This window comes from Malus sylvestris, chromosome 11 (assembly GCF_916048215.2).
Source record: "Malus sylvestris chromosome 11, drMalSylv7.2, whole genome shotgun sequence".
NCBI classification, from domain to species: domain Eukaryota; kingdom Viridiplantae; phylum Streptophyta; class Magnoliopsida; order Rosales; family Rosaceae; genus Malus; species Malus sylvestris.
Genome location: NC_062270.1, coordinates 33,602,762 through 33,625,735, shown reverse-complemented (window position 1 = coordinate 33,625,735; position 22,974 = coordinate 33,602,762). Strand labels below are relative to the sequence as shown.

The following is a 22,974-nucleotide window of genomic DNA, read 5'->3' as shown; positions in this document are numbered from 1 at the left end:
AAGCTCGAGCTTCCTTGTCGTGAGCTCGGGCCGTCTCAATCAAATTTTGAAACAGCAGCACTTGGGTTATGAGCTCCAGACTCTGACGTATCCATTGCTTGAGGCAGATCTGAGATGGGATCTTCGATGATGTCCATTGAAGCGGCGCCGGTTCTCTTTCCCACTCGAAATCGCCTTTACTCTGCTGTTCATCTCTTTCCCCCATAGCTTCGGGGTCGGACTGGATGTGAACATCTGCAGGGAATAATTTGCACTCCTCGGAGAATATTTGAGCTTGTTTTTCAGCTATGGAATCAATTGGACTGGGATTCAAAATCGTCGCAAAAACTGAAAAATGTTTTGGTGAATTTTCAGGTTTTAGTTGGGGCGTTTGAATCAATCAACAATTTGAGATGTTGGATTTTGATGGGATGTGATGTGATGGGATGGGATCGAGGAGATGGAGTGTGGGTGGTGGTTCTGTCACTGTTCTCTGAAATGTGCCAAAATTGAGGAGAGAGGAACTGGGTTGTGGAGGAGAGAAGTGGGCATCCAGGAGAGGCGGTGCTGTTTTCTGCAGATTCACGGTGGAGGTTGTGAGGTTTGATGAAAAAAATGAAAGAGAACCGACATAGCTTTTCGTGTCGATTCCCACAGACGGCGCCAAATGTTGATGCACAAAACCGGATGGTCTTGGAACAACGTAAATTCGACCGTGAATCTGCAATGAAATGTAAATAACACAAGATGTATCGTGGTTCACCCCAAGGTTTGGGCTACGTCCACACTGATTATGTATTTATTTGAGGGAATAGAGAGGGAGAGGGTGAAAGCTTCTGAGAGCTTCTGAGGATGAGAGAGGGGATCTCAGGCCTAGGAATTGGCCTCCGAGAGTGAGAGTGAGGCCCTCCTCAATTGTGAGGGTGAGGGGTCCTTTTATAGAATAAGGACTCCTCACTTATTACATATATGCCCCTTCCTTTATCCCATAATTACATTTAAGTCCCCTGAGTATTTGTACGAGATCTAAATACGAGACCCTAAATATGGTATAAACAAAAGTCCTTTGACTTTGTACACCTCAACATTTTACTATTAAAATACTTCCATGTCATCTTTTTAAGTTTTTTACAACAAATTTTAATTTATAATTTCTCCCACAGTACACGTTTGTAACTGAAAATCCCAAAATTCTCTCACTCAAATTTATGTTTATATTAAATTTCAACATTATTATATTGAATATGTATCTTGAAATTTAAATTTCGCCAAAAAAAATTCAAACTTAATTTTTCTCCATGACCATCATATTGCAAAATCGTAAACAAATGACATTATGATATTGATATGAATGCAATTTTAATTTCTTTGGGTACATTCGCTTCTCTTGTTCCTTAATCCATATATGAATAACTTTTTCCTATAAGATTTATATAGGATGTACCCTTAAGTAATTTGGTCTTATGGTTTGCTTTCATTTTCTATCCTTTAATCATTTTTTACATTAAGGATTTATATATCGCTTTTTTTGTTGTTGTTGTCACACATGGGTTTTAATGTTGAAATTGTATATGCGTACATTTTTGTGAATTACTATAATTGTACATGGGTACTTTTTCCTATAAGATTTATATAGTATGTACCCTTAAGTAATTAGGTCTTATGGTTTGCTTCCATTTTTCTATCCTTTAATCATTTTTTACATTAAGAATTTATATGGGTACATAGTTTTGTTGTTGTTGTTGTTGTTGTTGTTGTTGTTGTCACATATGAGTTTTAATGTTGAAATTGTATATGGGTACATTCTTATGATTACTATAATTATACGTGGGTACATTCTTATGGGAACATTTATCTTTTATCATGACATTCAATAAAAAAAAATTCCTTTCATAACTTATTTTCCACATTTTAATCACCAATTTTTAATTGGTTTAAGGTTTTCTAAGGGTGGAGTTTGTTGTTTAATCCCATAAACGTTAAATATAAAATCTTATGGGAGTTTATATTCAATAAATGTGGTAATTTATTTTATTTATTTGCTTTAAATGTTCGGACAAAAAAATTGCTTTAAAAGATGTCCATATTATAATATTTAATATAATGTTTAATTTAAATATAAATAGTTGACATGTAAATTGATTAATGCTAATATGTTGATGTCTACAAAATCAAGGGACTTTGATCTAAATCTAAAAATTAATAGAGATTTTAATCAATGTACACTAGTGATTAAGAACCGTATTCAAAGTATCATTTTCATTAATGTGTATGAAACTAAACCGATTACGGTAAAAAACTAAATTCTTTTATATGTCAATAATAATGTGATCTCTTTGACAGTTTATCACATCACATCACATCAAAAAAGGGGTCAAAAGAAGACAAAAAATGGCATATCCCACAACGCTATTTGGCACGTCAAATTACAAACCACGCGCTCCAAAACGCGCATCCATTGCATATTCACTGAACACAGTTACACAATGTGTCACTTATGCTTTACTTCTGAAACTTAAAATATGGCACTTATGCTTTGTTTGGTATTGCTCTTTTTTTTCGTAAAAAAAAAAAACTACTGCATTTTAAAGTTAAGCAATAGAAAGTATTTTGATAAAACTAAAATATCATTTTTGATCATTTTCATTAAGTAAAGTTGGTAAATGGTTTTTAATTAAAATGCAAAGATTTGAAGTAATTTTCATTATTTTTCAATAAAAATAATGGCCTCGAGTCCATACATCAGTATTTAGGTTGCTTTTAAAAGTTGCTTTTATAAAAAAGCAAAGTTAAACTTTTAGTGAATATTTTCAATTCCTTATATCACCGAGTTGAATCTGATCTTATCATTGTTTCAATATTTCTGTTAGATTGGTGAATGCATTGAGAGATTTTCTTTTCTTTTCTTTGTCAATTTTCTCAGCGTTTTCCCGAGAAACAAACAGGAGCTCATAATTGGCTAGTTGGCTTGTTCAACAAGTTTAATGGTTATTTTAAGGCTGTACTAGTACTGCCTACTGCATAGCTAGCAGTAATTTTCCCTATGCAGTTAATTTTATATTTTAATTTTTGGGGTAAATATTTCATTCGTAGTCGCTGTTGTGATCGTTTGCAGCAAGGAAAGAGTGTTGTGCGCATTGCGCTGTGCATGGAATCCATACGGGGACTGAGGCTATACGCGCCAGAGCGCGTGAAATCAAGTCTCGTTTTTGTATTAATCATCGTGACGAGAGATTTTTCAGTGTGACCGGCACACGAGGTGGTGTAATGTCATTATATAAATGGTAAGATTTATGTGTTAAAAAGTTAATAACTTAAAAAATAAAATTTCCCACCGCTTACATAAAAACATGTGGTGTACCATCTGTGTTCCCGTTGATGAGTCGATATTATACTATATATTATTCCCTATTCTTGGTATATTTTGGTTATTATTTTGATAGAATTTTGATACTTTGTTATATATTCTCAATGTAGGACATTCGACTTCATCTGGAGCAAAAAGTGATCAAACGGATGAATTTTGGAGTGATTCCAATTGGAGGATGTTCGTGAGTCTGTTAACTTGTTTGTGTCAAAGTTTCATAATTTTCTACCCAGCGGTTTATTTATGGTGATGAAATAAAGGAGCAGCGCGGAGTGCTGTCAAACTGACGTTTTGGGCTTATTTGGGTTTTTTGGCATCAAAGATGATGTCTTTTGGGTTTGAGGCCTTCTACAATTATGTTCGGGACATCTCAAGCTTTAATTATAGCTGTTTTTGGGCCTGTTTTGGAGCCCTAAAGATCCAGAAACGTGGCTGTTTTGAGGCTGTGCAGATTTTGGGCGAATTTATCTAGTTAATTTAGGATTATGTTTCCTATTTTATTTCAATTTATTTGGTTTCCTAGTTTTAGTCTAAGACATTTTAGGGTTTTATTTTGTAGTAGTATAAATAAGACTTTTAGCCATAAGGGTTTTTGGGGAGGCAACATAGGAGGAAACGCACGCACTAATTTAGAGAGACTTTGAAGTTTATTTTCAAGGTGTTTTCTATCCTTGTTTTTAATAATATTTTGTTTATGGTTGTTCATAACTAATTTCCATTTGCTAGGGCGAAGCCTTGAGCCTTAGTATGAATATGTAATTTTTATTTAATTGCTTATGATTGAATGCATGCATACTTTGAATTATTTATCACCATGATTAAAACTATCTAAGTGTTTTAATGCTTAGCTACCATTAGGATGTTTAGAAAAATAATTTGATGCAATTTTGGTCGGAAGGTTCCCTGAAATTGACACTGGCTTCTTGTGATTAATAATTGTAATTTCACTTAAGATGAACACCACGTCTTAAGGGTTGCATGATTTTTCAAGGGGTTTTCATAAAGCCTAATGAGTCTCTCATGTTCAGATTTGATCCGAACGTCCGGACGGATTGCATGTTAGATATATGTTTTATGTTGGAGGTTCCAAGTAGAATATAAATTAGGAAAACCTAACCTTCAAAGTGGCATGTGTAGATCATAAGTAATTGGTAAGAATTCATAGGATTGCTTGGTGATGGTGGAACCCTAGGCTTTTAACTTTATTTTTCAAAACTATTTTCTTTGGTTTTTCTTTGTTAACTTCTTTAATTGTTTTATTTTAAAATTCTTTTTTATTATTTTAAATTCCAAAATCAACCTTTTCGAAACTTTGTTCTAAATAATTAGCTAAGGATTAGTTTAAATACAAATTATTCAATCAATCTCTGTCGAAAACGACCTTGCTTAAACTGCTATACTACGACAATCTTGTACTCTTGCAAGTATTTTTAAGTGTTTTTATCCCTACTTTTGTAGATGGTAAAAATCATATCACCCGTCACAATGAAAAATTTCTCCATCGTGACGGCGTCAACCGTCCTCTTTTGTCAGTTAATTAGGATGATAATTTGGAATATAAACAGTATATTAAATGTCATAATACAAGGTATAGAGAGATTAAAAATAAAAGTTAATCTCTTAGATTGTAACATTGAGACACCGAACCGTGTTACCAATGAACTAAATAAATTTCCGATGAGCAAGCGCTGCATGCCTGCTTGCGTTACCGGAATTGGACGCACCAAAGCGCGTGAATAGTTGCAGGACTACGAGTCATGGCGGTTAACAACAAACAAACATGGTGGTGTTTGAAGTTTGTTATTATTGTTCCAATACTGCCCCTATAGAGAGAATGGATTAATATGCCAACGAAATAATTATATGATAGGGTTCCAAATAACACTGCTGGTTTGTACTAATTGCATGCACTTAGCGTTTAGTTATCACCTAAGGAGTCGTAGCCTTGAAAGATATTTCTTTTTTTTTATTAAAAAAATTAGCACCGTGAAATCCATCGTATACTTGATTATGAGAATTGAAATAAAATAGAAAATGGTGACGGATTAGGCGAATGAACTACCAATTGAATTGTATGCTGTTACAACTAAAGAATACTTTTTTTGGGCTATTAGGTAAACCATATGGGGGAATGCATTGTTGTATCAAAGTTTTCGGTTTTCGCTTCGAAGATGATTAGTTGTCGAGAAAGACTCAATTTTCCAATATTTCATCCCTATTCTAGGTCAATACACATTTATGTAGGGGATGTAGATATATGGCTATGGCCTCTAACTACCATTGCATTTTTTACAATGATGGTTGTTTCTTTTTTTGCTCTCCAAAACCTAAAAAGATGAATAAAAATGAATGAAAAGTGTGAATATTTAAATGAACTGAAATTTACACCATGGTCTTCACAAATCAAGTCAAGTCTTTATGTAGAAAAAAGAAACTAACTGACAAAAGAAAGCAAACAGGATTCTCTCCTGATAATTTTGTTGATGATTTGTAAACTCTGTTCGTTTATCGTACATTGTGTAATTAATTTTTATCATGTACTATTTATATCTAGTTTTAAATAAAAATATTTAACATGATTTCTGACCGTATAATTAACGGATATGATTTACGAATCTTCGAAATTCTCACAAAGAGGATCCAGCAAGGTTCGAATTTGAAAGAAAGTAGAGATTACAGTTTATTATTTATTTATTTTTTTTGTTTTTGTAAACACCAGTGACTTGATTTCACCGTGCTCGGCACGTATTTTTGGTCAGCGCCACGGGTGGCACTGAATTTGCAGCCAGACGAGTGTTGTCTGAGCATGGATACGCGCCAAAGGTTTAATTCAATCGGATTTATCTTTGAAAGAGAAAATAATGGGCCTTTATGGGCCGGCCAATCTTTGGACTATGGACGAGCCATGAAGCTTCGAATTCCCGTTTTGGTTTTTATCATTTTTAATTTAGCCATATTTATTAATCTTTACCTCCTAAAATTTTCGTTTAATCACTTGATCTTTGAAACTGAATTTGTCTCATTTTATCTTCTAAAATTTCTAAAATCGAGTCATTTCACCTCATTTACATTCAAGTTGGTAGAGATATAGCTGTTCCAAAATTTTAAGACATCATACTTCGCCAATCACAGTACCTCATTTTTTCCAACATCGATACAAAGAGGATCCTCCTTAGATCCTAGAATCACACACTTCATAATTTACATGATAAGATTCAGCGTACGCCTGCCCTTAAAATTTGATAAGTGCCCCAATAGCCAAAAGAATCAAACTTTCTCTCTTAGTTGCATGCCCTTAAAATTTGGTAAGTTCCCAATAGCCAAAAACATCCATCCATTTGTAACAAGAGGCGAAGCTACATGGGCGCAAGGAGGTGCAGTTGCACCTCCGCTCTCCGAAAATTGAGGAACAGCTCCTCTGTTTCTGGGCTTGATGGAACCGCCCCTCTGTTTCTGGGCTTGATGGAGAAAGTGAAGTTATGCAGCCTACGTGTTGCTGCAGGATTTCTTTTTATCAAAAAATATCCAGGTCAAACCACTTAGTACTACGGTACGGTGTAGTAGTATTCCTCTTCATTTGTAAGTAAGAGATCTTAAGTTCGATTCTCGTCATAGGTGAATTCGAAACACACTATTGATAACCCATTGTGAGGCTAAATCCATTATCTACCGTGTAGATAATATAGTTTTTTCACCTGAAAAAAAAAACGAAAAACAAAGGGGCCAAAACCACGTCGTTTTGGACTTGGGATTTATTTGTCTTTTTCATTTTAAAAATAAAAAAAACTTAACGCCAGGGACGAAAAAGGCAGAACGTTCTCTGCCATTGGAATTGGAAGCAAGTAGCAGTGACCAACGAACGGCTCAGGCTCCCCACTCCCACTCCCAGCACAGCAGGCTACCGCCGTCAGTCACGTTCCGTCGCCCTCCACACTCGACGCCGTCGTCAGCCACCGTCCCATCACCACCGGCAACCGTCAATTTTGAGTTAATCTCTAATTTTTCAAGTTTTAGTTATTTAAATCCCTAATATGTGATTTTGGGAAATGGAGCCCATCTGTCAACAACTTTCGTAGCTCCTTTTTTGTTCTTTGTAATGAAAAACAACTCTCTCAGCTAATCACTTTGGAGTTTCCTGTTTCGATGTTGATATGCAAACGACTGTATAAATTCATGGTTCTGCCCTTAATACGATTGTTTGCCATGAAAAGTAAATTTCTTGCTTTCGATTTGCGTAGTTTTAGCAACGTAAGTAGTTCGATTGCCAGGCACAAAATGCTTTACAGCATCATGAATTGGAGATATAATTGGCTAGGTACTTGATTTGTGTTGTTTAGAGGAATGTGAGTTCTTTGTTAGTTGCAGGATGCTAGCACTTCCTCGTAATGAAACAAGTTGGCGTCTTTATTTGGTTTCTCAAAATTAAGCTGAAGATCTCGTAATGAAACAAATTGGCGCCTTGCAGTTTGAAATTCCACCAAATGCACCGTATTCTTTTTCCGTACGTTTAAACTTTCTGGATTTCTCGTTATTTTTAACATTTCCCCCCGCAATTTTCAGCATTTAAAACTCTTTTTTTGGGTGATGCCATTTTAATGTTGAAAATTGAAATGTATTGATTTGCAGGGTTTGAACACGGAGCATCCAGTATTGAGTATAGGTGACAAGCTCAAGTTGGTGAGTTTTAACGGCCTAAAAAACTGAAATTATGTATGAAAATCAATGGTTTTGTTCTCTAGTCAATGATTCTATGCTGATTCTTAACTTTTAAACTGCTTTGATTCGAATCTGTGTGATTCAATGGTTTTGTTTGTTTGTAAAACTGACATCATGTTTCTATGCAGTCAATGCCACATTTTCCCTTTTTTGTTTTTGTTTTTTACCTTACCCATTCCCATACTTGGTAGGAGTGTTGAGGCTGTGAAATTAGTTCGTGTTGTTTTATGCAGCATTTGAATTTGGTCTTAAGTTATGCTGGTTTTATGTAACATGGTATGTCTTCCGTGGCAATGAAATGTTTTAATCCCAACTTTGCACTGATATCATGCTTAGGGTTTGATGCTATCGGGGAACTGTTTGTGTGTTTGTAGAAGAATTTGACAAAATTAATTCCCTGGCAGTGGTTTTAGGCTTTTAGATGACATTTAGTTAGCAGAGTCTTTTATGTAGACATGTAGACATTAATGTATGCGTGTAAAAACTACCATGGAGACTCTTAGATTGGATTGTGCTTGCTTTGCACATTTTTTCATATTGTTTTACCTTGGTAATTTTTGGATTTGTTTGGAGCATTGAGCCTATGAAATTAGTTTATGTTGTTTTACGCAGCATATGAAATGCCTTGGCATCGCCCTCGCTCTTTAAAACATTGGCAGTGAATGCTTTAGTGGCAATTAAATGTTTTAACTCCGATCTTTCTACTGTTTATCTTGCTGAGTGTTTGGTGCTGTCCTGGCACTTTGTATTGTTTATAACTAGTGATACTGTGCAGATGTTTATGTCGTACTTTGAGTTTAGACATTCATGGCAATTGGATAGTAGTTTTCTTTATTATTCAGTACTTGCTGTAACTCCCACTTTGATTTTCTCTTTTGAGCCTTGTGAGCTGTTTCATTCATTTTTATTAGTAATTGGTATGTTATACTTGAAAGAACTAGTGCAAATTCTGCATCACTGGAAAGGCTTGGAGGTTGAAGTTGTGGGCTGACATGATTTCTTTTCACTAATTCTTGTTTTCCTGCAGATAGGAGAATATCAAGAAACGGTTGGAACATGCCTTCTATTCGAAGAAGAAGGTAAATTACATTTCTATCTCACTCAGAATACACCTGTAAGAAACTATGGAAACTTGTCTTCTATGCATGTACTGGACCATATCTTTTTTGATTAAGATTGTTTTGATCCCTCTAAATTACGGTCCTCTAGTTCTGCAAGTAAATTGAGGGCTTCCCCATCCTTAGTTCATTCTTTACTTTTTTTCGATTCTATCGTTCTCCAACTGAGCTGAGGAGTCCAAAGTTCTATTCCAATACAAGGATCGGCTTTCATTTGAGGGCCAACAAATTTCTAGGCACCAGTTTGTGTGTATTGTGAAAGTACTCGGTAAAGTTCATTGGCATCAAGAGGGACACATCATAGGCAATGAATTTCGTCTTGTGAGTTGTGACTGCTTCCATTGAAGTTTTTTTAGTATTCACTGTTGACTTGCATGGTTCTTAAATCCGTACATACTTTGATAAGAGTGAGGAACTAGAATAGATATTGAAAGGTGATCTTGATTTTTGAATAGATTGTAGAAAACTTAGGTTATACCACTTCCCTTTGCCGATGGAAGGTAGGGCATCAGCGCAGCGCTACCCTAACTTGAAGCGCCTCGTGATCACCTTTAGTCAGGTTGAGTACAAATAGGGGCAAACCCTGACCGAGATGAACCCTCAACAAGACCCATATTTGGTTTAGATATCTATAGACATACCATTGGAAACCTTTGTTAATCCGGAATCTGTTACTGGATACCCCCTCTCCCCGAGACCTCTTGCCTCACTATGTATTTTCATGGAGTCACAGAATTTGCCTTGAAAAGAAAAAATGGTCATATTGTTGCAGAAGGTGGTTATGACAGCCAAAAGTCAGTCATAATCTATTCTTTTAAGTTTCTCATTATGATGTACATAAATTATCAAAGATCGCATTCAATCAATCAATCAGGAAAAAAGAAGCCACCTATCAAGTTGTATTGTTTCTTTTATTTACTTCTTGTATCTGCTTGCACCAGTAGCACCTTATTTTGAACTAAAGCGAGCCCTATTGCAGATGCTAGCGCAGCGGTTCATGAAGAAACGGGGCCATCGGAAGCAAGCAAACCCTTTTGCAGGCAAATGCATAATGGATCCAAATCAATCTCCAAGCAAGCAAGTGAAACCAGTTATGAGCCTTCAACGGATTTTAAAATTTCGATTGGCTCCCAATCTCGACTCTCATGATCCACCTGAACAGTCTCGGTAAGTAAAGTCTCTGAATTATGTATCTTATTTCTGAATTCCTTAGTCGACACAAGCTTATTCCCTGGTTTTGAAAATGCCAGGGATCCGGTGCTACATACAGTGCAATCAGTGGCCGAATGACCAATATTGGAATCCTTATTCGACGCTAGCTTGCTCCCCCGTTAAAGAAGGGTTACTTGCATGCTAAGCTAAAAGCTGAATGATGTTGTACAGCCCTTTTCTGGTTAGATTTTTTCTTTTCCTTTTGACTTGGGTGGCGCCATGAGCTTCAGAGAAAATTAGAAAAGAGAATTATTTATTCGTTAAGACTTCACATTTGCTTGCTTTCAAACATTTTAAATTTATATCTTGCTTTTGTATATTGTTTCCAATGGCTTGTCCACTCCTACCTTGGTGGACCTGGCACAAATGTAATATTGGAATCCTGTTGCCCTTTCCCCTTTTGACCTTCTGCACTTCATTTAATTTTGTTATTCTTTTTTGATTTATTCAATCCGATGAAATGAATCATTGAATTTGTTGGGAGACCGTGTTTTCAGATCAATGTGTATATTTTGAATGATTGGATGCTACAGCCTAGGCTTGTTATTTTAATCAATAAATTATTAGTAAAGTAATGACTAATGAGTATTACAAACTTAAGGCTGATTTCCTCCTTGAACCTTCATAAATAGCCAATTCATGGGCGGTTGGATCAATGCAAGATGAAATACATGTGCTGGCCAATGGAAAAATTGAAGGACGTGACGAAAGACTAAAGTGCAGCACGTGACAAAATAGAGTACCAACATTTAATATTTGAATGGAGGAATCACTAGGAAACTCTGGTATTGGTTTAGAGATCATGACTATAATTAACTCATATTACTTGGCTCTTTTAAAAACAAATAAAACAAGATAATAACATGTTAATTATATTATAATCTAAATTAATAACATTACGTGACAATATAAGGATATTGACTTATGGATTATTTCATAGAGGCAAGTTTAGACAAATGCCATGTGACTCCTAGGACAACTACCCCCAACTTGGTGATTTGGAAGCTTACAAGTAGGAAGCATCTGGCCCTTCCACGTGGAAGCAAATCCACGACATCAGAGTCAGCAGACCCCATCACCGGTCCAATCACAGCCAGCCAGGTGTGCCAGTTTCTCCTTCGTTGCATCATCGCCTACTTTCTCTGCTACTGCTTTTGCTGAAGCTTCCGTTCTTTTATTCTCATTTCAATCCCACCAGACGAAGCCTCGGGACCAATTCTCTGCCCCAAAAAACCCAAATTAAATATTCAAATTAATTTCTTACTTTCCCTTTAAATAATTTGGAAATTAGGGCTTTTATTTTGTGTTTTTTTTTTCTGTTGTTTCTTCCCCAATTGGAAAGTGGAAGCCCCAACTTTTGGCTCAGAGCTTGAATTTCTCAATTATTCGTACGAACAAGTCAGAGATCGCCGCCCAAAAGCCTCCAAATTTCCACTTTCTGTTGTTGGTAAATTTTTACTGCTGCTTTATAGTTAGAATCTTCATTTGATTCAATTGGGTTTTTAATTTCACTTTTTTTGCTGCTGTGAAAGGTTAATTACTGTTCTTTGATCGGTTTTTGCTCGACAATTTTGCAGGTAAGGCCTTATTCGTCGAGTTTTCGATAATTGTAGGAAAAGGGCTGTGATATTTGGTCCGTCTGATGATTTATTTCCAATCACTGTATCAAAAACCTTTGAAATTTTCATCTGATAGTTACCCCTTGTTGTACTCCATTTGCTGCATTTTCCTCCCTTCTGATTTGTTCTTCATCTGTTGCTTTAATTGCCTCCGATTTCGCCTAAAACTTTGACACTCATCAATCATCATAGTGAAGCTCAATTCCTTTTAATTGGATGTATATAAGACTATAGTTATACAATTTTATTTGGTATTTTCTTGGTGCTGGTGGATTTGAAGGATTCATAATGGCGATGGGGTGTAGGCCGGTGTCAATGGAGGACTTGCCGTCACATTTGGTTTTAGAAATCTTGAGCTCGGGAAGGCTTAGCGCCATTGATCTTCTACGTTTAGAGTTAACTTCTAGGACATTTGGAGGGAGTCAGTGCTTATACCCTCACAAGTTTCGGTCATTGGTGGATTTTGCGGCATATCAGCTATGCGTGTCCCATTCTGTATATGCTAAAATGGAAGGGGATGCTCAGAGTGAGCTATTTAATCGGTGTGGTGGGAAATGGAAGCGGGTTTTGAGGTTCTTGCAATCGGTGGAGCAATCATCTGACATGGTTGAGACCTCAGCAGGCAATGTACTATTTCATTATTGTTTGCAGTTTCTTATGATTCATGAATGAACTTTATCAGCAATTTGGAGTACTGGTTGTGGGAAAGAACACCAATGTGCGTGATAATATATTTTGGGAGTTTTCTAATTTAGTCAATCATAAACTACCCATTTTACATGAAATGATTTTGTTGTTGGAAATTTAATCCTTTATTTATTTAGATTCTTGAAATTCTTGCATTGAGATTAGTTGGTATCTATGTTTAAGGTGTAAGTACAAAACCAACCTGAATTGTGTGGTATTAAATTCTTTTGCCTAATAAACTTTTGCCAGTAGTTTTTTACTTCTTTTTTTTTTTTTTTTTTTTTTCAATTTTTACAATCTTATTTGCATAAGCAGTAGAAACTATTTTTAAGTACTTTCTGGTTGAAAGGAAACTGAGAAATGAGATATAGATTTTAAAATAACCTGGTACTGTAATATATAGGATTGCTTTCCATTACCTAACCGTTTGGAAGACTCGCAGAAAATGACATTATTTAGATTATCTGCTAATAGAACAAAGATATTAATATAATGTCTTCTAGAGGTTTGCTAGCTAGATCGACCTATTGGTATATTGATAACTTTTTTTTGTTGTTTTATGCTGTGTTAAGTTTGTTGTACAATTTTCTGGTCCTTGATAGCTGCTGGCCAAAAGTTATGGTTAATTAAGATTTTTTTTTTATCAACAGATGCAAATTACAACTGGACGGTATCACACATTGCTAATCAGCAATTCATCATTGTACTCATGTGGTGCCAGCTTGTGTGGTGTTCTTGGTCATGGCTCTGAGACTAAGCAATGTGTAACATTTACCCGGATTAATTTTCCATCTCCAGTGCACGTGGTCCAAGTCTCAGCCTCCCACAACCATGCTGCTTTTGTTATGCAATCTGGAGAGGTTAGTACCTGCTTATACCTCAACATGGTATACCTTATTCTGAGCTGAACAAATAGTTTTCTTCTGTATCTTAGATTTGAATGCATAAGAAATACTTCTCCATCATTTTGTGCTCAATATTTCCACGCATAATTTAAATTCTTCCACTGACTTTGTCAATGTTCCTTAGATTTTTTTGCAAGTTATGACACCCATGGGTTGTTGATTATTTGGCAGTGATAGGCACTTAAAAGTTATTGTCGAGGTTTAGCAACCCTTTATGATCCCATCATGAAACCTGGTTTAGAATTTGGTCTGATTTCCACCATCGATATATCTGGCTATCTACACACACACAGCTTTCTGCACCTATGTACCATTTATACTTCCCATATCTTGTATACTCAAAACTTAGTAGGTCACTCTCACGTTAGTCTTCTAAGAGTTGCCTTGATGCATTAAATTTGTGCTCGTGTCTTGGCAATTGTTTCTCTTATAGAAGATGAATATGCATTGCAAAGCGTTTTAGATATTATGCATGACCGTCCTTCTAGTCATGTAATGACGCTATGTGGTTACTGATACAGGTTTTCACATGTGGGGATAATTCATCATTTTGTTGTGGGCATAAAGATACAAACCGGCCAATTTTTAGGCCTAGGCTTGTTGAGGCATTGAAAGGACTTCCTTGCAAGCAGGTAAACTTATATCCTCATTGTTGTATTATAAATGACAATTAATTTTGGGAAGTGTTATTGGCACTCCAAAAATCTCATTCTACACTCCTCACAAGTGTATTTTTCTTTCTAAATATAGAAAGTTTGGAGTGTAGAATGAGAATTTTGAAGTGCCAATAACAATTCCCTTAATTTTTTTCAAATAGATAAAAAAGGTGTCAGAATCGGTGGATATTATACGATCTTCTGGGTAAAGCTAATGGAGAATTTTTCCCTTCATTTTATCGTCGAATCCGGAAGGAAGAAGTGGTTGTAGCTTTGAAGAAGATGAAGCATAAAAAAGCAATAGGCCCAGACAATATACCAATCGAAGTGTGGAAACTTTTGGGAGAGACAGGTATAACATGGCTCACTGACCTTTTCAATAGGATTTTGAAAACGAAGAAGATGCCAAATGAGTGGCGAACGAGCACTTTGGTGCCTATCTACAAGAATAAGGGCGACGTACAAAATTGCATGAACTATAGGGGTATTAAGCTAATGAGTCATACAATGAAGCTCTGGGAGAGAGTCATTGAGCATAGATTGAGGCAAGAGACACGGGTTTCGGACAACCAATTCGGGTTCATGCCAGGGCGCTCAACCATGGAGGCAATCTATCTCTTACGAAGATTGATGGAAAGATATAGAGATGGGAAAAAGGATTTACACATGGTCTTTATAGATTTGGAAAAAGCGTATGATAGGGTCCCAAGAGACATTCTTTGGAGGATTTTAGAGAAGAAAGGAGTACGAGTAGCATATATCCAAGCTATAAAGGATATGTATGAAGGAGCAAAGACTGCCGTAAGAACTCATGAAGGACAAACCGAAAGCTTTCCCATAACTGTAGGATTACATCAAGGCTCATCCTTAAGTCCTTACCTTTTTGCGTTGGTAATGGATGAGTTAACAGGACATATTCAAGATGATATTCCTTGGTGTATGCTTTTCGCAGACGATATAGTGTTGATAGATGAAACTCAAGAAGGGGTAAATGCAAAGCTTAACCTTTGGAGAGAAGTGTTGGAATCTAAAGGTCTTCGCCTAAGCCGATCAAAGACAGAATATATGGAGTGCAAGTTCAGTGCAAATGGAGGCCAAAACGAGTTAGGGGTGAGGATCGGAGATCAAGAAATACCAAAGAGCGACCGTTTTCGTTACCTAGGATCTATCTTGCAAAAGAACGGAGAATTAGATGGAGATCTCAACCATAGAATACAAGCTGGATGGATGAAGTGGAAGAGTGCATCCGGCGTGTTGTGTGACCGCCGTATGCCACTGAAGCTCAAGGGAAAATTTTATAGGACGGCAATAAGGCCGGCGATGCTGTATGGCACAGAATGTTGGGCGGTGAAACATCAACACGTACACAAAATGGGTGTAGCAGAGATGAGGATGCTTCGTTGGATGTGTGGGCACACGAGAAAGGATAAGATTAGGAATGAGGATATCCGGGGTAAAGTAGGAGTAGCCGAAATTGAAGGAAAGATGAGAGAAAATCGGTTACGGTGGTTTGGACATGTTCAAAGAAGGCCTACTGACGCTCCGATTAGAAGATGCGACTATGGGACAGAGGTTCAGGGCCGAAGGGGTACAGGAAGACCTAGGAAAACTTTGGAAGAGACTCTAAGAAAAGACTTAGAGTACTTGGATCTAACGAAGGACATGACACAGGATCGAGCACAATGGCGTTCTAAGATTCATATAGCCGATCCCACTCAGTGACTTGGATTTTCCAAGTCTCCAACCGAGAAGTTTTCCTCACTCGGGAAATTAAGGGAACACTACCCCAACCTACATGCTCCACTCAGAAAGCTTCAACATACAAGCTTCAACAAAAGAAAATTCAAAGAACTTAGCGAAGAAGGCTTTGGTGTATTTAACACAATACGTTGAAATGAAGGAAAGCTTATTTATTGATATCCCCGATAAGTTACAAATATGTACATATACATGAGTCAAAATAAACACACAAGAAGGAGCCTTCACAAAGGTTGCTTAGGAGAAGTCTCAGCAGTCGGTAGAGCCCCAGAAAGAGAAGGCACCGGAGGGGGATCATTTGGAGCCTCAGTACTGGACAGAACCCTAGAAGGAGGAGGCATCAGAGGTTGATCATTCGGAGCTTCATTACGCGGTACAGCCCCAGAAGACGAAGGCAATAAATGCCTTTGGAACAAACCCACAAATCTCTGATGATCAAGTAAAACCTGACCATCAGTTTCCTTCATCTGGTCAAGCTTCCTCTTCATGTTTGTAGCATAGTCATGTGCGAGCCGGTGCAACTGTTTATTCTCATGCTTGAGCCCTCTAATCTCCTGTTTGAGACTCATCACTTCAGCCGCCAATGATTCAACTTGGCGGGTTCGAGCAAATAGGCGTTGGGCCATATTAGACACAGAACCTGCACACTGAACACTGAGAGCCAGCGAATCCTTAACAGCTAACTCATCAGACCGTTTGGAAAGTAGTCTGTTATCTTTGGGAGTGAGAATGTTCCTGGCCACCACCGCAGCGGTCATATCATTCTTCATCACGGAATCCCCAACGGTAAGAGGACCAGTAGGGGAGACGAAGGATGGGCGCCATATGTTGTCTGGAGAAGGCGGGGCTGCCTCTTCAACAAGGTTCAAGTCAAAACGACGGTCGGAGGGGCCAGACATTTTCAAAGGTGTTGAAGAGAGAAGAGGTCGGACAAATCAAGATCTTAGAAGTGCAATAATGAAGCTTCTACTGGTGGAGATTCAAGTGTGCTTTGGAACTTAATGCCAGCCCCTATAAAAATCTGCACTCGACAGAGCTTCAGAAATCGAAGAGGCGCCTGCTCAGAAATCGAAGAGGCGTTTGCTTTCTCAAAAGCTGGGCTGCTTAGAGATCACGAGGGTTGATCTCAGAAATCGAAGAGGCGTTTGCTTTCTCAAAAGTTGGGCTGCTCAAAAACCACGAATGCCGATCTCAGAAATCGAAAAGGCGCTCGCTTTCTCAAAAGCTGGGCTCCCCAAAGACCACGAGGGCCGATCTCAGAAATCGAAGAGGCACCTACTTTTCCAGCCTTGTCAGCACCTGTCACACGCACACTCAGCTTTGCGGAAATTATGGGCATTCTGTCGAAGACTTCTGGGGAAGTAGAAAACACATGAATCTTACTGTTCAATCACCCACTTCCCACACGCAACAATAGCTCATGGGTACCACAGATAACTTTGCCAAAGTTCTCTGCCAAAGTTGAGCACGTGAAGCTTGCAGCTCCCACTACATCGCTCTGACTAAGAAGGGTAAAAGAATAGCAAAGAAACAGCACTAACAAAGTTTAGACCCATAAATTTTGAAGGTCTAGCTACCATATTATTACCCACAAGGGTAAAGGAACAGTACCACTGCTGGATAATTGGAAAGTCCCTGTGTGTCAACCTCTGTGCTTCGTGGCAAGGTAGACTAGCAAACATGCCCAATCTTTACTCACATTCGAGAAAACACTCCCAATAAGATTGCTTGCTCCAAAATCGAAGAGGCACCGTCCTCCGAATCTCGAGAGCCAGACTCCCAACATGACTACTTTCTTAAAAATCGAAGAGAGGGTAAAGGAACAGTACCATTGCTGGATAATTGGAAAGTCCCTGTGTGTCAACCTCTGTGCTTCGTGGCAAGGTAAACTAGCAAACATGCCCAACCTTTACTCACATTCGAGAAAACACTCCCAACAAGATTGCTTGCTCCAAAATCGAAGAGGCACCGCCCTCCGAATCTCGAGAGCCAGACTCCCAACATGATTACTTTCTCAAAAATCGAAGAGACTGCTCCCCGAATCTTCGAGAGCCAGACCCCCAACATGATTGCTTTCTCAAAAATCGATGAGGCATCGTTCTCCGAATCAATCGAAGAGGCGCTCGCTTTCTCAAAAGATGGGCTGCTCAGAGACCACGAGGGCCGATCTCAGAAATCGAAGAGGCACCTACTTTTCTAGTCTTGTCAGCACCTGTCACACGCACACTCAGCTTTGCGGAAATTATGGGCATTCTGTCGAAGACTTCTGGTGAAGTAGAAAGCACATGAATCTTACTGTTCAATCACCCACTTCCCACACGCAACAATAGCTCATGGGTATCACAGATAACTTTGCCAAAGTTCTCTGCCAAAGTTGAGCACGTGAAGCTTGCAGCTCCCACTACATCGCTCTGACTAAGAAAGGTAAAAGAATAGCAAAGAAACAGCACTAACAAAGTTTAGACACATAAATTTTGAAGGTCTAGCTACCATATTATTACCCACAAGGGTAAAGGAACAGTACCACTGCTGGATAATTGGAAAGTCCCTGTGTGTCAACCTCTGTGCTTCGTGGCAAGGTAGACTAGCAAACATGCCCAACCTTTACTCACATTCGAGAAAACACTCCCAACAAGATTGCTTGCTCCAAAATCGAAGAGGCACCATCCTCCGAATCTCGAGAGCCAGACTCCCAACATGACTACTTTCTCAAAAGCGAAGAGAGGGTAAAGGAACAGTACCATTGCTGGATAATTGGAAAGTCCCTGTGTGTCAACCTTTGTGCTTCGTGGCAAGGTAGACTAGCAAACATGCCCAACCTTTACTCACATTCGAGACAAAACTCCCAACAAGATTGCTTGCTCCAAAATCGAAGAGGCACCGCCCTCCGAATCTCGAGAGCCAGACTCCCAACATGATTACTTCCTCAAAAATCGAAGAGACACTGCTCTCCGAATCTCGAGAGCCAGACCCCCAGCATGATTGCTTTCTCAAAAATCGAAGAGGCATCGTTCTCCGAATCTCGAGAGCCAGATACCACAGACCACTTTTTCAAAGTGCTCTGACAGAGTTAAAACATGTGAAACTGGCAGCTCCCACTACCGTGCTATGACCAAGTAGGGTAAAGGAATAGCATTACTACTTGTTGTTATGGAGACTCCTATATATGTCGACCTCCATCCCCAACGGACAGGCAGACCTACAAAAATGCTCAACCCTTCATCATATCTGAGAGGGCACTCCCAACGAAGCCTTTCGAAATATTCAGCTTTCTTTCCCCCCGATAATACCTCTGCAAACAAGCTATACTAGAGCAAGAATATCTCATATCATCAGGGTTAAAAGCAAGAGTATCCCATATCATGCTTTTTCCCTGTCTTTTCCTTTGGCCTTGTTTTTACCTGCAAGACAAGGAGAAAGAGAGCAATCAGTCAGCACTTGGAATCAAGCTTCCAGCCAGGAACTGACTGCCTGGAACCCCTTACCTGATTACTTACCTGGCATTGCTCTCGAGTACTCATCTTCAACATCTTATGTTTCCAGGGAAGATTCCGCATCTGCTTGAGGAACAGATAGGGCAAGTGCGAAGGATACAAGGAAGCATGTGGAGACAAGCGTAACAGCACACGTGCCGATACATCCATTACTCTGTCAAAAGCAAAAGTATCCCATATCAGCAGGATGGAACGTACTCTAGATTTGATGGACTTGTTTTGACCCTCAAATTCTTCAGTCGGCCTTATACTCTGGAGGAAACCAGAAAACCCTCCAGCTCAGTTCAAGAATAAGCCTGTGGAAAGTTACTTCTTCAAAAGCAAAAGTATCTCATATCATCTCTTCTCATTTTTCTTCTCTTTATCCTTCATGCTGCTGCAAGATGGGGAGAAGGTGAACAATCAGTCGGAGCTCTGATTGCTTACCTTGTCTGTCACCTCTTTCAGCAGACCCCCTAGCTCGGCGACTTGGGGGACTCCTACTACATGGTTTGTATCGCGCTTGACCAAGCCTGAAACTACAAGTAAGCTTCAAGTGAAATTGATACATTACCTTGTGCATCTCCACCAGTTAAAGATACCACCCCTGGATGGAGGAAGAGTACTTCCAGAGAAGATGCCACATCTACCTATGAGACAGATAAGGCAAGTCAAGACGACACCACACTCCGATACTTAGAAGTTTCGTGATTACGAGATCATTCTCCCACAATATTTCCTAATGTCATTCGTACTAAATCATTCACTTGTACTCACTAAAGGAGAGCTTGAACCTATGTACTTGTGTAAACCCTTCACAATTAATGAGAACTCTTCTATTCCGTGGACGTAGCCAATCTGGGTGAACCACGTACATCTTGTGTTTGCTTTCCTATCTCTATCCATTTATATACTTATCCACACTAATGACCGGAGCAATCTAGCGAAGATCACAAAAAGCGACCGTTTTCGCTACCTAGGATCTATCTTGCAAGAGAACGGAGAATTAGATGGAGATCTCAACCATAGAATACGAGCTGGATGGATGAAGTGTAAGAGTGCATCCGGCGTGTTGTGTGACCGTCGTAGGCCACTGAAGCTCAAGGGAAAATTTTATAGGACGGCAATAAGGCCAGCGATGTTGTATGGCAAAGAATGTTGGGCGGTGAAGCATCAACACGTACACAAAATGGGTGTAGCGGAGATGAGGATGCTTCGTGGGATGTGTGGGCACACGAGAAAGGATAAGATTGGGAATGAGGATATCCGAGGTAAAGTAGGAGTAGCCGAAATTGTAGGAAATATGAGAGAAAATCAGCTCCGGTGATTTGGACATGTGCAAAGAAGGCCGACTGACGCTCCGGTTCGAAGATGTGACTACGGGACAGAGGTTCAGGGCCGAAGGGGTAGAGGAAGACCTAGGAAAACTTTGGAAGAGACTCTAAGAAAAGACTTAGAGTACTTGGATCTAACGGAGGACATGACACAAAACCGAGCGCAATGGCGTTCTAGGATTCATATAGCCGACCCCACTTAGTGGGAAAAGGCTTTGTTGTTGTTGTTGTTGTGAATCATTGTCTAGTATTATGGATGAAAATCCCTGTTCAAAGGCTATATAGTTGTTGCACTACAATTTCTATTCTTCTGTTTTCCTTTAATTTGTAACCCCTGCACTATGATTTCTGGATTATGGAATTACTTTTAAATGATATGTCTAGTTATTGGATTCTTCTGCTTGTATGTAAAATAAACATCACCCTTTTTTACCATAGAAATATCACTCTTTCCTCAAGAAAACAAAAACTAGGAAGCCTTTTGAAGGCTTCTGGAATTTGAAGCTAAATACGTTGATTGATGATGTGCTCAGTCTTAAGAGGTCTGATTCGGACCATTCTTCCAATTATACATTCCTCTTTTTCATCGAGAAAAACCAATAACTATAGATATGAATGGCCCAAGTTCTCGTTCTCCATTCTTGCAAATGGATCTTATGCTTTATTCCATTCTTAGGTGATAATTACTCTACTCTTTATCTTCTCCAATGTCGATGCGTATCACTATATCTTCATGAGTTATCTGTTGGAACTTGTTTCACTCCAATTCCTTTTTCCTTTCCTATTTATACAACTTGTAGTTGGACATTAAATAGCTAGAACTTGTTTCAGGTTGCTACAGGGCTTAATTTTACCGTGTTTCTTACAAGACAAGGTCGTGTTTATACATGTGGGGCCAACACACATGGTCAACTTGGTCATGGAGACACCATAGATAGCCCAACTCCCAAAATGATTGAAATGCCCGAGGGCATTGGTTCCATTGTTCAGATTGCTGCTGGTCCAAATTATGTCTTAGCTGTAACTGACAATGGACTAGTGTACTCTTTTGGGTCAGGTTCTAACTTCTGTCTTGGCCATGGAGAGCAGCATGATGAGTTTCAGCCACGTGCAATTCAAAAATTTAAAAGACAGGGTATTCATGTGGTTCGAGTCTCTGCGGGCGACGAGCATGCCGTGGCACTTGATTCCAATGGATTTGTTAGTCTCCTAACCGGTGATAAAATTTCAATATTTTATTGTTGTGCTTGGCATGTATTTGACTTCTGTCAAAAACCATGGAAATTGCAGGTACATACTTGGGGTAAAGGCTACTGCGGTGCATTAGGCCATGGGGATGAGATTGACAAGACCACCCCAGAACTCTTGACCAAGCTCAAAAGCCACCTCGCTGTGCAGGTTTGGTTTTTTCATTCATCTTATCATTTCTGATAATTATGATTTTTTAAGTCCATTGTTCTATGCTGCCCTCAATTGTTAAGAGTAGATGCAATGCTCCAACACTACAACTTTGGCGTTGTGAAACTCGCATACAAATCTGTGCATCTCTCTCCTGTTTTTTCCCTTTTCATGTGGAACTTCTCGTTTTAATCCATAGGTGTGCTATAACAGTTACTGTACTCTGTAGGTGTGTGCTAGAAAGCGGAAGACCTTTTTCCTCTGTGACAATGGTTCAGTATATGGTTGCGGTTGGATGAGCTTTGGTAGCCTTGGATTTCCCGACAGGGGATTATCTGATAAGATCTTGAGCCCTCGAATCCTCGATAGCTTAAGAGATCATCATGTTTCTCAGATTAGCACTGGGCTGTACCATACTGTTGTTGTCACTAACCGCGGACAACTCTTTGGATTTGGAGATAATGAAAGGGCACAACTCGGGCACGACACATTGCGATGTTGCCTTGAACCAAATGAAATCTTCATACAAGAAACGGCTGATGACATGGATCGCGTTACAGAATGCCTCTGACCTCAGGGAAAAACCATCTGCTTTGTGGAGTTGTATGATTTCGTATGTCCTTAAGGTAAATAGCTTTGTGTATCTGTGAGATCAAAATGTTGAAGGCGTTACATGATAATTTGTGTGTGATATTTGTTGTGGGAAATTAGATTGCGTATAATATAAGAAGTACAGCTACGTTGTGTGTTCA

General features: G+C 38.8%; 1 protein-coding gene and 1 pseudogene across 3 annotated transcripts; both read left to right on the top strand.

Annotated features, from left to right (window-relative positions):
- The first annotated feature begins 7,143 nt into the window (after positions 1–7,143).
- LOC126588718 (uncharacterized) lies at positions 7,144–10,875 on the top strand (annotated as a pseudogene).
- Positions 10,876–11,559: 684 nt separating this feature from the next.
- On the top strand, positions 11,560–22,974 carry LOC126588715 (ultraviolet-B receptor UVR8). Of its 3 annotated transcripts, XM_050253821.1 has the most exons (8): positions 11,560–11,839; positions 11,925–11,969; positions 12,292–12,638; positions 13,349–13,558; positions 14,125–14,235; positions 21,656–22,024; positions 22,115–22,222; positions 22,452–22,974. In XM_050253821.1, exons 3-8 carry the CDS (start codon positions 12,300–12,302, stop codon positions 22,791–22,793), a joined length of 1,479 nt encoding a protein of 492 aa, XP_050109778.1. In that variant the 5' UTR covers positions 11,560–11,839; positions 11,925–11,969; positions 12,292–12,299; the 3' UTR covers positions 22,794–22,974. The 3 variants fall into 3 exon arrangements, with proteins under 3 accessions (XP_050109778.1, XP_050109777.1, XP_050109776.1); XM_050253820.1 differs by lacking the exon at positions 11,925–11,969; XM_050253819.1 differs by lacking the exon at positions 11,925–11,969 and having other exon boundaries at positions 11,970–12,638.